This window comes from Cololabis saira, chromosome 14 (genome assembly GCF_033807715.1).
Source record: "Cololabis saira isolate AMF1-May2022 chromosome 14, fColSai1.1, whole genome shotgun sequence".
Lineage (NCBI taxonomy): Eukaryota > Metazoa > Chordata > Actinopteri > Beloniformes > Belonidae > Cololabis > Cololabis saira.
Window position 1 is genome coordinate 32812080 of NC_084600.1, and position 17386 is coordinate 32829465.

The window sequence follows — 17386 nt, forward strand, 5'->3', positions numbered from 1 at the left end:
TGTGAGTTACAGAGTTCTGGTAGTTACATTCTCTGAGGCAGGTAAAACTCACGCTTTATTAAGTTTTAAGATATCGAATCTATCGTTACTTGTGTCCTCAAATGACCCGTGTTATCTGGTTTGTTATTAGTGGATTAAGTCATATAAAACAAAGTGAAAGTTAAAGGAAAGTACCAGGAAAAACTCAGCGACTCCCAGAGTGCATGTGTGTGTATATAAACACATGCACACACACATGCATATATGTGTATATATATATATATATATACATACATATATATATATATATATATATATATATATATATATATATATGTATATATATATATATATATGTATATATATATATACATACAGACACCCGTGACGCTTGCGGGGTCACGGGGGTCTGCTGGAGCCTATCCCAGCTCATTACAGGTGAGAGGCAGGGGTTACACCCTGGACAGGTCACCAGTCCATCACAAGGCCACATATAAACACACAAACCATGCTCACAACCACACTCATGCTCACACCTACGGGCAATTTAGAATCACCAATTAACCTAATATGCATGTTTTTGGACTGTGGGAGGAAGCCGGAGTACCCGGAGGAAACCCACGCAAGCACGGGGAGAACATGCAAACTCTACACAGAAAGGCCCCTGCTATATATATATATATATATATATATATATATATATATATATATATATATATATATAATGTATATATAATGTATATATGTGAATAAGGGATCTTACCTGTTTGGAAGCGTTGCAGATGAGATTGATGCAAAAATGATTTCCGAATGACAGTTCAGTAGTACTTTAGTAGTAGTTACATGACGTATTATCTGGTCTGTGATTGGCTGATTCAGTGAAAGTGAAAGCCTGTAGAAGGAAAAGTCCCTCTGGAAAAGTCAACTCTGGAATTCCCTAAAAAAACTCAGAAACGCAGATAGTGTGCCTGAAGATAAGATAAGATAAGATAAACCTTTAATAGTCCCACAGAGGGGACATTTGCAGTTTACAGCAGCAAAGGGGATAGTGCAAAAACAAGAGGCATCAATAGAAAAAGTAATAACACAGTAATAATAATAACACACTATAAACAGTAAACTGGTATACAATAATAATAATAATTAAAGCTGCAAGCAGCGATGAACGGGCCCTCGCACTCACGGCCACCGCCCCCATAAGCATATCAGAAATGACACCACCCACGACCTCCTATGTCAAACCATTCAAAAGTTATAGCAGAAAAAAGGAACAACCAATCAGAAGAAGGGGCAGGGCTAATTCAGGCCAATGAAGGTCAAGGACTCCATACAGAGTCTGATGACACCACCCACGACTCTCTATGTCAAACCATTCAAAAGTTATAGCAGAAAATCGGGCCAACCAATCAGAAGAAGGGGCGGGGCTAATTAAGGCCAACGAAGCTTAAGGACTCATTACAGAGTCCCATGACACCACCCACAACTCTCTATGTCAAACCATTCAAAAGTTATGGCAGAGAAAAGTATTCTAGGGGGCGCTGTTGAACCGTTAGCCACGCCCATTAATTGCAAACCATGAAATATCAAATTTATCGCCAGGCCTGGCTTGCATGCAAAATTTGGTGACTTTTGGAGAACTATCAAATATGGACCAATCACATGAAGGGGGGGCGCGCCTTTTGGCGTCTAGCGTCGCCACGGTAACGCTTTTGAAAGAGAAAAGTAATGCGTGGTGTCGCAGGATGGAGACGCACATTTTGATGTATAACACACCTGGGTGCACGTTACGGTTCGGGCTGAATTAACTCTCGAAGGAATGGCTCATATTGCTCCAAAATTACGCGATTAATTCAGAATGTTCAAAATGGCCGACTTCCTGTTCAGTTTCGGCCATGGCGCCAAGAGACTTTTCTTTAAGTTGCGACATGATACAGGTGTGTACCGATTTTCGTTCATGTACGTCAAAGCGTATTATGGGGCTTGAGGCGCAAAGTTTTTTCTGTCTGAACCAATCAGATTAAGGGTGGGCACGCTTTTTGGCGTCTAGCGTCGCCACGGTAACGCTTTTGAAAGAGAAAAGTAATGCGTGGTGTCGGAGGATGGAGACGCACATTTTGATGTATAACACACCTGGGTGCACGTTACGGTTCGGGCTGAATTAACTTTGGAAGGAATGGCATAAATTTCGCCAAAATGACACGACTAATTCAAAATGGCCGACTTCCTGTTCGGTTTCGGGCATGACGCCAAGAGACTTTTCTTTCAGTTGCGCCATGATACAGGTGTGTACCGATCTTCGTGCATGTACGTCAAACCGTATCGTGGGGCTTGAGGCACAAAGTTTTCAAGGGGGCGCTGTTGAGCCATTTTGCCACGCCCATTAATGCAAACCTTTAAATATCAAATTTTTCGCCAGGCCTGACTAGGGTGCAAAATTTGGTGACTTTTTGGGCATGTTAAGGGGGGCAAAAAGGCCTTCACTTTGTCAGGAAAATAATAATAATAATAAAAATTCCTGCAAATACAATAGGGCCTTCGCACTGAAGGTGCTCGGGCCCTAATAAAAATTCCTACAGATACAATAGGGCCTTCGCACTGAAGGTGCTCGGGCCCTAATAATAATGATGCATTCTATTTGTAAGGCACTCTTCATCCAATAATCTCAGAGTGCCACAGAGCCAGTACATAGTTAAAACTAACAATAATTAAAGCTGCAAGCAGCGATGAACGGGCCCTCGCACTCACGGCCACCGCCCCCCATAAGCATATCAGAAAAGACACCACCCACGACTTCCTATGTCAAGCCATTCAAAAGTTATAGCAGAAAATCGGGACAACCAATCAGAAGAAGGGGCGGGGCTAATTAAGGCCAACGAAGCTCAAGAACTCATTACAGAGTCCCATGACACCACCCACGACTTCCTATGTCAAACAATTAAAATTTTATAGCAGAAAAAAGGGACAACCAATCAGAAGAAGGGGCGGGGCTAATTCAGGCCAATGAAGGTCAAGGACTCCATAAAGAATCTGATGACACCACCCAGGACTCTCTATGTCAAACCATTCCAATGTTATAGCAGAAAATCGGGACAACCAATCAGAAGAAGGGGCGGGGCTAATTAAGGCCAACGAAGCTTAAGAACTCATTACAGAGTCCCATGACACCACCCACAACTTCCTATGTCAAACCATTCAAAAGTTATGGCAGAGAAAAGTATTCTAGGGGGCGCTGTTGAGCCGTTAGGCCACGCCCATTAATGCAAACCATGAAATATCAAATTTATCACCAGGCCTGGCTTGCATACAAAATTTGGTGACTTTTGGAGAACTATCAAATATGGGCCAATCAGATGAAGGGGACGAGCGCTTTTTTGCGTCTAGCGTCGCCACGGTAACACTTTTGAAAGAGAAAAGTAACGTGCGTCGTCGCAGGACAGAGACGCACATTATGATGTAAAAAAATTTTTCGGCGTACAGCCAGGCTCGAACTCCCGACCTCTGGCACCAAAGACCGATATGCTCTGGCTGAGCTACGTCTCAGCCGTTCCTGTCTCTTTGACTTACTGGCTTAGACAGACCAACATAGCAATAAAATGTCTGGAACTTTTTTTCCTAATTTTTTAAATATTTGTAAGGTATAAATATTAGTAAAACACTACTATTTTATGTATTACTCTCTCTGTAACCATTCAACCGAGGTTCTAACCGGGCTGAGCACGGGACTATTTCTGACGTCACCACATTACAACAGCTGATCGGTCGGGGGGCGGGGCCGTCATCACCCTACTCGCCACTGATTGGTCGGGGGGCGGGGCCGGCAGAAGTTTGAATCAGGAAGCGGGAGTCAAACCATTAAAAAGTTATAGCAGAAAATCGGGACAACCAATCAGAAGAAGGGGCGGGGCTAATTTAGGCCAACGAAGCTTAAGGACTCATTACAGAGTCCCATGACACCACCCACAACTCTCTATGTCAAACCATTCAAAAGTTATGGCAGATAAAAGTATTCCAGGGGGCGCTGTTGAGCCGTTAGGCCACGCCCATTAATGCAAACCATGAAATATCACATTTATTGCCAAGTCTGGCTTGCATGCAAAATTTGGTGACTTTTGGAGAACTATCAAATATGTACCAATCACATGAAGTGGGGGCGCGCCTTTTGGTGTCTAGCGTCGCCACGGTAACACTTTTGAAAGAGAAAAGTAATGCGTGTAGTCGCAGGATGTAGACGCACATTTTGATGTATAACACACCTGGGTGCACGTTACGGTTCGGGCTGAATTAACTGCCGAAGGAATGGCATAAATTTCGCCAAAATGACACAATTTATTCAAAATGGCCGACATCCTGTTCGGTTTCGGCCATGGCTCCAAGAGACTTTTCTTTAAGTTTTGCCATGATACAGGTGTGTAGCGATTTTCGTGCATGTACGTCAAACCGTATTGTGGGGCTTGAGGCACAAAGTTTTCCGGGGGGCGCTGTTGAGCCTTTTTTCCACGCCCATTAATGCAAACCATGAAATATCAAATTTATCGCCAGGCCTGGCTTGCATGCCAAATTTGGTGCCTTTTGGGGAACTATCAAATATGGACCAATCAGATGAAGAGGGGGTGCGCTTGTTGGCGTCTAGCGTCGCCACGGTAACACTTTTGAAAGAGAAAAGTAATGCGTGTAGTCGCAGGATGGAGACGCACATTTTGATGTATAACACATCTGGGTGCACGTTACGGTTCGGGATGAATTAACTCTCGAAGGAATTGCATGTATTGCTCCAAAATAACGCCATTAATTCAGAATGTTCAAAATGTTCGACTTCCTGTTCGGTTTCGGCCATGGCGCCAAGAGACTTTTCTTTTAGTTGCGAGATGATACAGGAGTGTACCAATTTTCGTTCATGTACGTCAAACCGTATTATGGGGCTTGAGGCGCAAAGTTTTTTCTGTCTGAACCAACCAGATGAAGGGTGGGCGCGCTTTTTGGCGTCTAGCGCCGCCACTGTAACGCTTTTGAAAGAGAAAAGTAATGCGTGTTGTCGCAGCATGGGGACGCACATTTTGTTGTATAACACACTTGGGGGCACGTTACGGTTCGGGCCGTATTAACTGCCGAAGGAATGGCATAAATTGCGCCAAAGTGACACGATTAATTCAAAATGGCTGACTTCCTGTTCGGTTTCGGCCATGTCGCCAAGAGACTTTTCTTTAAGTTGTGTACTGATACAGGTGTGTAGCGATTTTCGTGCATGTACGTCAAACCGTATCGTGGGGCTTGAGGCACAAAGTTTTCAAGGGGGCGCTGTTGAGCCATTTTGCCACGCCAATTAATGTAAACCATTAAATATCAAATTTTTCGCCAGGCCTGACTTGCATGCAAAATTTGGTGACTTTTTGGGCACGTTTAGGGGGGCAAAAAGGCCCTCCTTTTGTCAGAAGAAAAAAGAAAGAAAGAAAGAAAGAAAAAAAATTCCTACAGATACAATAGGGCCTTCGCACTGAAGGTGCTCGGGCCCTAATAAGAAAGATCAATAATAAGAAATACTAGTATATAAAAGAAGATAACTGATGGATATTTACAGATGGATATTTACATAATTGCACGTTGTAGTGAGTGAAAGATATTGCACATTATTTCCCTTGTGTACATTTATTGTCAGGTTGTATGTGGTCTACTGTGAGCAGTGCTGGTTGTGTAGTCTCACAGCTGCAGGGAGGAAGGACCTTCTGTAGCTCCTTCACACATTTAGGGTGAAGGAGCCTGTCGCTGAAGGAGCTCTCCAGCGCTCTGATGGTCCTTCATGGGGTGGGAGTCCTTCTCCATCATGGATGGCAGCTTAACCATCATCCTCCTCTCTCCCACCACCTGTACTGTGTCCAGAGAGCAGCCCACGACAGAGCCGGCCCTTTTGATGGTTTTATCCAGCCTCCTGCAGTCTGCAGCTGTGATGTTGCTGCCCCAGCAGACCACTCCGTAAAAAATGGCTGATGCCACCACAGTGTCGTAAAATGTTTTCAGGAGTTTCTCCTGCACACCAAAAGCCCTCAGTCTTCTGAGCAGATAGAGTCTGCTCTGGCATTTTTTGTGGAGTGCAGAGAAATAAGTAGTCCAGTCCAGTTTATTGTTGAGGTGAACACCCAGGTACTTATAAGATGTCACCATCTCAATGTCCTTTCCCTGGATGTTCACCGGTGTCGGGGGGGATTTATTACACCTGCGGAAATCCACCACCAGTTCTTTGGACGAGGTCCTGGAAACGTGACTGACATGACTCCAGGATCAAAGGACTAATGTCTCAGCAGGACTATGAAAATCTCATCCATGTGTTTATCTTCAGTGGACTTGATTACTGCAACTGTGTCTTCACAGGTCTGCATAGAAAGACAATCAGACAGCTACAGCTGATCCAGAATGCTGCTGCCCAGGTTCTCACCAGAACTAAGGAATTGGATCACATCACTCCAGTACCTCAGAGAACAGACTTTAAAATACTTCTGTTGGTTTATAAATCACTGGATAGTTTAGGACCAAAATACATCAGAGACTTGTTGCCACAGCAACCGTCCAGACCGCTCAGGTCTTCTGGTTCCAGTCTGCTCTGTGTGCCCAGAACCAGAACTAAACACAGAGAAGTATCGTTCAGCTTTTATGCTCCAAAGATCTGGAACAAACTACCGCTAACTACTAACTGCAAGCGTCCTTGAGCTCTGACACCACACATGAAGATCATCAGGTAAAAGGTCTGTGGTAAATCAGGTCAAAACTGTGGAGATGACAGTGGACTTCAGGACCCCCCCCCCCCCCCCACACACACCATCTCCACCAGCACTGTCTCCACCACAGACACCTTCAGGTTCCTGGGATCCACAATCTCCCAGGACCTGAAGTGGTCCACCCCTATTAACTCTGTCAGGAAGAAGGCCCAGCTGAGTTTGTACTTCCTGCGCCAGCTCAGGAAGTTTAACCTGCCACAGCAGCTGATGATCACCTTCTACACTGCCATCATACAGTCTGTTCTGCTGTTACGGGCAGGTATCATCTCTGCAGACCCCTCACACCCAGGACACAGACTGTTTGAACTCCTCCCCTCTGGACGGCGCTACAGAGCTCTGTACACCAAAACCTCCAGACTCAGAGACAGTTTCTTCCCCCAAGCTGCTCTGATGAACTCTCATCACTCATAGAGTCTCAGAATAATCACTCACTGTGCAATAATAATAATAATTAAAGCTGCAAGCAGCGATGAACGGGCCCTCGCACCCTTGTGCACGTTCAGGCTGCAGTGGAAGCGCTTGTATGACTTGCATGTAGATTCTTCAGGCCTGGACATTTCGCGGATGACACCACCCACGACTCTCTACAAACCATTGATAGGTGAAGGAGTCAAAACCGAGTCAGATTACACCACCAACGATTCTCTGTGGGAAACCATTCAAAAGTTATCCCAGAAAATAGGGACTATCAAATATTGACCAATCAGAAGAAGGAGCGGGGCTAATTCAGGCCAATGAAGGTCAAGTATTCAATACCGAGTCCGATGACACCACCCACGACTCTTTATGTCAAACCATTCAAAAGTTATGCCAGAAAATAGGGACTATCAAATATCGACCAATCAGAAGAAGCGGGGCTAATTTGCACCAATTATGTTCAAGGACTCAAAACCATGTCCGATGACACCACCCACGAGTCTTTATGTCAAACCATTCAAAGGTTATGGCAGAAAGTAGGAACTATCAAATATGGACCAACCAGATGAAAGGGGGGCGCGCTTTTTGGCGTCTATCGTCGCCACGGTAACCGTATTGTGGGGCTTGAGGCACAAAGTTTTCTAGGGGGCGCTGTTGAGCCATTTTGCCACGCCCATTAATGCAAACCATTAAATATCAAATTTTTCGCCAGGCCTGGCTCGCATGCAAAATTTGGTGACTTTTGGGGCACGTTTAGGGGGGCAAAAAGGCCCTCCTTTCGTCAGAAGAAAGAAGAATAAAGAAAGAAAAATTCCTACAGATACAATAGGGCCTTCGCACTGTAAGTGCTCGGGCCCTTATAACCACAACAATGCACCTTTCAATAACCATGTCTACCTCATACTGCTGCACCTTTAACTTTTTTAAATTGTATATATGTTAATAAGAGCTGTCATTTGCCTAATTACTGTACAGTGAGCGAAAATAACCAAGTCAAAACCCTGTCTTGTTTGACCTGACTTGGGCATATAAACATGATTCTGATTCTGATTTTGATTCTGATAAGCCACGAGGATCAAAGAAGTTCCTTTTACTGTTCAACTTGACCAACCTTGTTTAATGGTCTGTTTACGAGTCATGGAACAGGTTTGTTATCTAATCGTGTCTTATGTGCTTCATGGGAATTCCCACAGACCATCTTCCTGTAAACCAGCTGAGTTCTTGTTACTGATCACTAGTCTGGGTGTCACATTTGAAACAAAATAGAGATTACATCTGATGCTTGAATTAGCCATAACTGTATAATAAGTATATATGATAAACACAAAGGTGCAGGTATATACAATATCTAAATGTCGATCCATCTTCGTCCACTTACTTAGGTCGTGGGGGCAACAGCCTAAGCAGGGAATCCCAGACTTCCCTCTCCCCGACCACTTCGTCCAGCCCACCTGGGGGATCCCATGGCATGAATATAAAAATGTGTGCATGAATATAAGTTGCTATGTATGAGCAGTAATTAAAATCCTATATAAAATTATAACAGTGCATACAATAGTGCGGTGGGGGTTGATATACAATATATACAGAATATACAGAGGGGGGCGTGACCGACCTGTCAAATCTGATAGGTTGCTTACGCCCTCATAGTAACAACAGCTGATAAGACGTGTCACATTCCATCACATGACACTCTCTGAAGAAGGCGGAAGTTCTGCCGAAACTGTCAGAAATGTTTTAAGGTAAGACCTCTTATCCTTGTCTGAACAAAAGAAAACCACAAAGCCATTTTCTTCTTTTGCTTTCAGATTCTCCCTTTAAAGGCCATCATCATGAATCATGGTCTCCTATCTGACCCTTTCTTCTGTCTCAGTTGATGATAGTTTACTAGAAGGTCCCTGAATCTGTCCCAGAATGTTTTCATGTTCAGACTTTCAAAAGAAGGTGAACTCACAGGTCCCGACTACCAACCATCTCCAAATGAGTCCTGAGTGATCAGATCTGATCCTTCCTGGAATGATGTCCGGCTTTTCATCGTGATCGTATCTCTCAAAACACGTTTTAATCCCAGGTCTGAATGTGGCCTCTGGTTCCAGCGTGTCTTCCCAGTCCTCTGAATCCAGTGTTTGGTTCAGGTCATCTGGGTCCAGGGTGTGTTACTGGTTCTCTATTTCCAGCATTTGTTCCCGGTCCTCTGGATCCAGCATGTGATTACGGTTCTGAAAATGAGAAACTGTTCTCAATTGACTTACCTGGTTAAATAAAGGTTAAATAAATAAATAAATAAATAAATAAATAAATAAATAAATAAATAAATAAATAAATAAAATCAAGATACTAAAACGGGCTTGGTTCCTCGTGTACAAAAAGTGTGGCGCGTAAAAAAACGTACGTATGCCATTTTTACCGCCACATAAGCTTCCCAACTATAAAGTAGTGAAACTTGCTTTTATAGAACAAAACATGTTTCTCTACTTCTGAAGTCAGGAAGGATTTGAAAAAAATATCTTCAAGCGTTTGAACACTTGATTTACACCTGAACAACGAAATAAAACCTAATTCTCCACATATATTATAACTAAAACTATTCCGACCTAAATCATGTAAACTGGTGAGTTTAGTGTGTTTGTGTCACATGAACATATGAACACACATCAATGATCAGTTGTGAGGAACACAAACGTCCATCACACGAGATGAGATAAAGAAAAAAGTGTTGATGATATCTTTGTCATAGTTTATTTTATTGTTCTTTATAATCTGTGTCAGTGGGAGCGTGTAGATATTAAAAAGAAGAGGTCCCAGGATGGAACCTTGGGGAACACATGTAATTCTTGTCTACTCAGATGTGAAATTACCTGTTACTTCCTGTTATCTAAGTACATTACACCAGTTTAGTACAGTAGAGCAAGTGCAGCTCTGGATCCAGACCCAAGTGGTCAGTAGAGGAACTGCACTTTACTTGTAGCCCTTTGAATGTAACAGATCAAAGGATCACTAGATAATTAGATAAGGGTTGAAACCTCAATAACTATTATATATTACAAGTATTGATTATATTGTGATCTTCAAACAGCTATAATTGATTATGTAAATATATTTATCTCTCTATCTTATTTATCTAAACTGTAAATATGCCATATTCACTGTTGTGCTACATTGTCATTGATTCAAAATGTAATTTCCGATGCAAATCCGAAATGACAAATAAAGTCTATCTAACTCTGATTGTACAGAATTTATGATTTGTGATATCATGATGGGCTTTGGGTGTGTATGAATCTGCTGTTAAGAATTTCTTGCTCTTTGCAGTAAAATTCATGTGGCATATCCATCCATATATGGATGTTGCCATGGCAACGGCCTTCTCTTATAACAGTCATAAAATTAGTTAAAACCTTTAAATTCCTTCTGAACGTGGACGCTGCAGACTCCTGTTTGACGAAGGGAGGGGTCTCATCTGAGGGAGTCCTACTGGAGCCCCTGACCCTCTGGCTGGGCGCCCGGGTCTTCATAAGAACCTCCCAGAATCAGGACTGTTGTCAGACCCGGGAGAAAAGTGTTGGAGTCTGAACTCTGCTGACCAATCGGAAGCTCTCTCCACATCATCCCTGGGGGAGGAGAAGAGGAGGAGGAGGAAGAGGAGAGGAAACCAAGCAAAAAAGATGAGTGACAGAGAGATGGAGAGAAGGAAGAGAGCTGGTCCCCACGGAGACAGACAAACCTAAAAATAAACCCAAGGAAGGATGAGAAAAGTCTGCAGCTGCTGGACCATCACAGAGACCAAGAGACTGATCAATCACCTGATCAAACAGGGTAATGATGAAGGTCCACCTGATCTCATCACTCAAAGACATAAACGATAGGTCACTCGGGCGCTCATTGATCAATTATCAATATATCTGCTGTCAAGTGATCAATTAGCCAACTACAAAGTACTACTGATCAGTTTTTAAACCAAGTGAAAAAGTTTTGCTTCAAGTTACTGAACCTGTCCTCCAAGCTGATCCGACCTGATTTGAAGATTACATCAGCTGGAGGACATAGCCTACTCTTTCGGACTCCCAGGGACCGATTTATCCAGGCTTTACCATAGTCCAACTTCTCTAGAGACCTAAAGCATGATTTAAACCTCCATGTAGCATAACCTACATGACCTGTCCTGCAAGAGGAGCTACTACCAGGTCATGAACTGATGCAAACCTGCGGTTCCTCTACTGACCATTGATCAACTCCTCTTTGGAATATTTTACAGCGAATAGACTCAATGGACAGTCCATTAATCTACTTCAGGCATTATCCAGCCTGAATGAAGGAAAGATTGAACATTTCCTCAAAGTTGTTGTCATTAGTCGTTTGTACTCTCCTGCAGCTAACAGAAATGATCAGAAGTCAATGAAGATTTCTCTCAGAGTCTTGTGAATCCATAAGTCTAGTCCACTGGAATCTGGTTTGAGATGGTGGACACCACAAGATCAGACTGAATTCAGTTAATTAGGTATTTGTTAGTGTGCATCTTGATACCTTTACAATCTGTGGAGTCTTAGCTTTATACCGCTAACAGGCTAGTGTTGGTAGGACATGGCAGCTGGTTGCTATAATGATGGTTTAAGCTGCTCGGTGATGGGGTTGTGTGTTCCTCATCACTGAGTATCCCTAGTATTATCTCTTGTAGTATTGTTGATAGTTTCTGCTCTAGTACTACTGGTAGTATCTACTGTAGTACTTTTAGTAATGAAATTTTTTACTGTAGTTTTTTTTCACCCGTCGTCGGTCGGAGGGTCTAGTTGCCATGGAGACGCTCTCTGTGTGTGTGTGTGTGTGTGTGTGTGTGTGTGTGTGTGTGTGTGTGTGTGTGTGTGTGTGTGTGTGTGTGTGTGTGTGTGTGTGTGTGTGTGTGTGTGTGTGTGTGTGTGTGTGTGTGTGTGTGTGTGCGCATTGGCCTGTGATTGGCTGTTGGACCAATGGGCGGGCCGTCCTAGCCTGTAAAGCTTCACTCTCTCTCCCTCTGAGCTGTAGATCAGCTGAGAGACGAGAGTAACTCCTCTTCCTCACTGCTCTCTTCATCCCTCCATCTCTCCTCTTCCTCCATCCAGAGCTGAAATCTTCATTCTCCGCCTTTTTCCTCTCTTTTTCTCCTTCATCCCACTGACAGACGGCTTTGACCCTTCATCTTCTTCTCCACCATCATCATCCTCAGAGGAAGACCACAGAGACCCCTGACCCTCGCCCCGCCAGGTCACCATGGCAACGGTCATCTGCACTCGCTTCACAGAGGAGTATCAGCTGTATGAGGAGTTGGGGAAGTGAGTATTGCCTTCATCTTCCCTGTCCTCACCTTCATCATCCTCAGCCTCCCCTTCATCATCCTCACGCAATCATCCCTACCTTCATCATCCTTAGCCTCAACTTCATCACCCTCATCATCCTCACTCTCATCATCTCAGCCTCATCTTCATCATCCTCACCTTCATCAATATTTTTATACATAACAGTATTATATATTTGCAAAAACAATCAGTAAAGTGAAACATTTCTCCCTGCGACATTTTTAACTGTACAGATTTTTTAATCTTAGACTGTAAGACTGTTTGATTTGTCCAAATTTATATAACACAAATACATTTATATCTTTCTTTAAACATAAACTGCACACAAATACAATAAAAGCACTTGTTCAATTTTCTGAAATAGTATTTTATTTGATAATATTAAAATTATACAATTTGATTGTATTTTTAGAAGTTTTTTATCTTCTATATTTACTTTTGTATTTATTTTACAATTATTTTACTTTTTTATATCATTTATTTTAATCTACCATTTTTAATTTATTTTAATTATTGAGTGTGCATGTAGTTTAACAATGTTCCATGCTATTTATTTAGTGTATGTTCCTTCATTTTGTTTTTGTATTTTATACATTTTATACATATATTTTTTGATTTGTTTTAATAAAATGAACATTTGTTTTTACTTTTAACTGACGCTAAAACAGTGTTAATTTTTTTTCATATCTTTGGAAAACTGATATCAGTGTATTTATTTATTTAAGTGTATTTATTTTTCTAATGTATTTTCTTAACGTTTTTTTATGAATCAGTTTCTTTCATTTTTGTGTATTTAATCGACATATATTTTTATTATCAATATATATATATTTATTAAGCAGGGATTCTAGTTGGACCGTTGTCCACTTTTAGTAATGGTACTTTAAAATCTTAAAATAACACCTGACGTTCTATGACTCCACTAACATGGTACCTGACTGATAATCAATATTGATTATTGATCAGATCATCATTTATAGATTATTGATGGCGCTGCTGATCAGTCAGTGACGGATGGCTGGATGAAGGTAGAGATGGATGGAAGGATGAGTGAAGCACCTTTCTGACCCCATCCCACTCAGCACCACCCACCCACACGCACACACACACAGATAATGGCAGGTCTCTTACATAATGGGATGGTGGGTGGCAGCAGCTTTCAGAAGAAACAGAAAGATTTTCTGCTGGAACTGCAGATTCACTGGAAACCTTCAGGAGACCAAAGAAGACTGTCCCTCCTTTAATCGTGCAAAAGCAGAAGTAAGATCATCTGCTCATATCTGCAAATACAGACTCAACACACAAACCATTCTTTGTTAAACGGGTCTTTATTTATTTAACATAAATTAGGACAAAAGAAAGAGAATGTGGCTGATCCTAAGATCCCCCTCACTCCCATCAGAGGGGTGCAGAGGTTTTTCTTCAGCCAGGAGCTGCTGATCATCAGCTTTGATGAACTGATCATCCAGGGTGTGCAGACCTCTAGAAAAGTGGATGGTTTATCAGTTTGCTGCTCTGGAGCCTTCAAGCCTGTGTTAACACAATGCAAAGAGGGAGAGACATCAGCAGTCAATTTGGATAAGCCTGACATCAGTCTGGGAAGATTTCTAAAACCAGAGATGATGGTCTGGGACCTGTCAGTCAATAAGTGGACCATGAACACTGTAGATCAGAGTTTTCAAGCAACAAATGTGAGGACATCCGGTCTACAGAGGAAGCTTGGGTTGCTGAAACTGAAACTGGGTCATGTGACAAGAAATGATCTCAAACAGAGTTTTGATATGACCTGATCCAAGTCCAGACCTGAACCCGATTGAGATGCTTTAGTGCAGGGGTCGGCAACCCAAAATGTTGAAAGAGCCATATTGGACCAAAAACACAAAAAACAAATATGTCTGGAGCCGCAAAAAATGAAAAGTCTTGTATAAGCCTTAGAATGAAGACAAATGGTGAAAGGAGAAATGTCGAAAAAAAAGTCAAAATGTGGAGATTAATGTTGAAGTACAATCTCGAGAAAAAAGTTCAAATGTTGAGAAAAAAGTCGAAATGTCGAGAAAAAAGCCGAAATGTCGAGATTAAAAAGGAAAGGAAAAAAGGAAGAAAAAAAGAGGAAAAAAAGGAAAGAAAGAAGAAAAAAGAAAAAAAAAACAAGAAAAGAAAGAAAAAAAGGAAAAAAAGAAAAAAAAGAGAAAAAAAGAGAAAATAAAGACAAAGAAAGAGAAAAAAGGAAGAAAAAAAGAAGAAAAAAGGGAAAAAAGAAGAAAAAAGCAAAAAAAAAAAACAAGAAAAGAAAGAAAAAAATGAAAAAAAAGAGAAAAAAGAGAAAAGAAAGAGAAAAAAAGAGAAAAAAAGGAATAAAAAAAGAAGAAAAAGGGGAAAAAAAGGAAAAAAAGGTGAAACATTTTTGAAAAAGCTCCAGGAGCCACTAGGGTGGCGCTAAAGAGCCGCATGCGGCTCTAGAGCCGCGGGTTGCGGACCCCTGCTTTAGTGGGACCTTCAGAGAGCTGTGGAGAAAGGAACGTCCAAAAACCTCAAAAACCTGAAGCAACGTTGGAAAAATGAATGGACCAGAATTTCTCCACAACCTGAGCCTGATGGACGTAGGCGTAGTTAGTATTACCCACAATGTCCATCCATCTTTCCACCCATCCATCCATCTATCCATTCATCTCTGGGTCTTCTGATTGGTTCCTCCTGCTGCCTTTCCAGGGGAGCCTTCTCTGTGGTGCGCCGCTGTGTGAAGGTTCTGTCGGGTCAGGAATATGCTGCCAAGATCATCAACACCAAGAAGCTGTCTGCCAGAGGTAAGAATGAGAGGACAGGTGTCCACAGGTGTCATAAGACACTTACATACTGGCACTCTGTAACATTTCAGTAAAAGTGGTCGACCAATTTCACTCCATTGGCCTTTACATCCTGGTCCAAGGAAGAGAGGAAAATACCGCAAATGCCAAATGCCAAAACTGGCATTCCAGAATCAAAGTGCGACTCCCCGTCGTGTGAGTGAAACGAGACAGACGGGGTCAATCAAATTCAGATTCAAATAAGGGGAAAATGTTCCACAAAGAAATGCCAGTATATAAGCCCCTATAATTGCTGTGTTCCTGGAGCCATGTGAGTCCAGCTGCTCTGGTTAGTTTAGTTTATTTCGGTCATGACACAAAAAAATAAAAAATAAAAACCAAGAATAAAACTGACAACAAGAAAACGTTCAATTGTTCAAAGAAAACATAACAAAAAAGTTTCCAGTATACAAATAAACAAATAACATCTAGACCGAAAAAGGGGTAGGCTGAAGCAAAGCTTATTATTTGCCTACCCTCAAAAAGATTACCGTAATTAAATTAATAAAATAAAAGCAAAAGGTAAGAGAAAGACTGTCCGTAAAACAAATTGCCTCTGTAGGGATAACAAACATTCCTCAAAAAATAAAAAAGATTTTTAAAATAAAGGTGCAGTCTACATGTTACCTTCATCCTTAAAAAATCTAAGCAAATCACCAATTAAATAAATACCCAAATCAACATCAAGCCTGCTCTGGTTTCATCCTGGCCCTACCACCAGGAACCAGGACCAAAAATCCCTAAAAAGATGAAAACAGGTGATACTTCAGGTTTGTTTGTTGATGCATATAACTACTTTCATCCCTGGACCTTTCCAGACCAACTCACTGAGGTCAGTGGAGACTTGTAGATCTCCTAGTGGTCAGTAATTAAACATGGAGGTCAGTGGAAACATGTGGACCTCCTAGTGGTCCGTAATTAAACAACGTTAAGTTTTGCTCCTCACAAGGAAAACCAGAGGTCGCTCCTCGGATGAAAACCTTTGCCTTCTTCACCCTCTCCTCATATTTTCCCTCCCATTTTTCTTCTAGTTCCCCTCCCCTCCTCAACTATTTCTTCTCATGCCATCACACCTTCCCCCCTGCTTCTCCCATTTTTCTCTTCCTTCCTTCTATCCTTATGCTCTCCTCTTCCTCCCTCCTCCTCCTCCTCCTCTTGTCTTCCTCCCACACATTCCTACATGGAGATAAAACTGAGAGAATCAGTGAAGCTGTGGATTCTTCTGTGCTGTTTTTTTTTAACACTATTCTGGTTTTGAGATTTCCTTTGGTTGCTTAGCAACAGGCTGTAATGTTGATAAAGACTGTGTGTGCTGTTTTTGTGTCATGATGTGGAACCAAACCTGACAGCAGTCCTGTAAACAAATTTGGTTCTGGTCTGACTCTTGAGTCAGGTTTAAGAAGCTTCAGGGCCTACTGTATGTTCTGACCTAACTCTAGACTGTTTCGTTCCTGTAGACCTTCCAGAGCTGACCCCGGTCGTCAATAAATCTAAATCATCCATGTCTGTTAGAAACCATACCAACTCATACTTCTCACTACTCAAAAATGTTTTCTCTCTTATTAAATAAAGAGAGAAAAAAACCCTCTTTTGACCCAGACATTTTAGCTAATTATAGACCAGGGGTCGGCAACCCGGGGCTCTAGAGCCGCATGCGGCTCTTTAGCGCCGTCCTAGTGGCTCCTGGAGCTTTTTCAAAAATGTTTGACCTTTTTTCTTCTTTTTTTTCCTTTTTTTCTCTTTTTTTTCTTTTTTTCTCTTTTTTTCTTCTTTTATTTATTTCTTTTTTCTTTTCTTTTCCTTTTTTTCTCTTTTTTTCTTTTATTTCTTTTTTCTTTTCTTTTCCTTTTTTTCTCTTTTTTTTCTTTTATTTCTTTTTTCTTTTCTTTTCCTTTTTATCTCTTTTTTATTTTTTTCTTCTTCTTTTTTTCCTTTTTTTTCTTTTTTTATTTTTTCATCTTTTTTCCTTTTTTTCTTCCTTTTTCCTTTCCTTTTTAATCTCGACATTTCAACTTTTTTCCCCGATATTTTGACTTTTTTCTCAACATTT

At 41.6% G+C, this 17386-nt stretch overlaps 1 protein-coding gene across 2 annotated transcripts in view; it reads left to right on the forward strand.

Moving 5' to 3' along the window:
* Positions 1-12061: 12061 nt before the first annotated feature.
* Positions 12062-17386, forward strand: part of camk2a (calcium/calmodulin-dependent protein kinase II alpha) — a 53263-nt gene continuing 47938 nt past the window's right edge. Inside the window, exons 1-2 of one of the 2 annotated variants that reach the window (XM_061740469.1) lie at positions 12062-12469; positions 15203-15297. In XM_061740469.1, coding sequence (XP_061596453.1) covers positions 12408-12469; positions 15203-15297 — 157 coding nt within the window. In that variant the 5' untranslated portion in view covers positions 12062-12407. The remainder of the gene's footprint in view (positions 12470-15202; positions 15298-17386) is intronic. The other variant, XM_061740470.1, reaches the window with a different exon arrangement.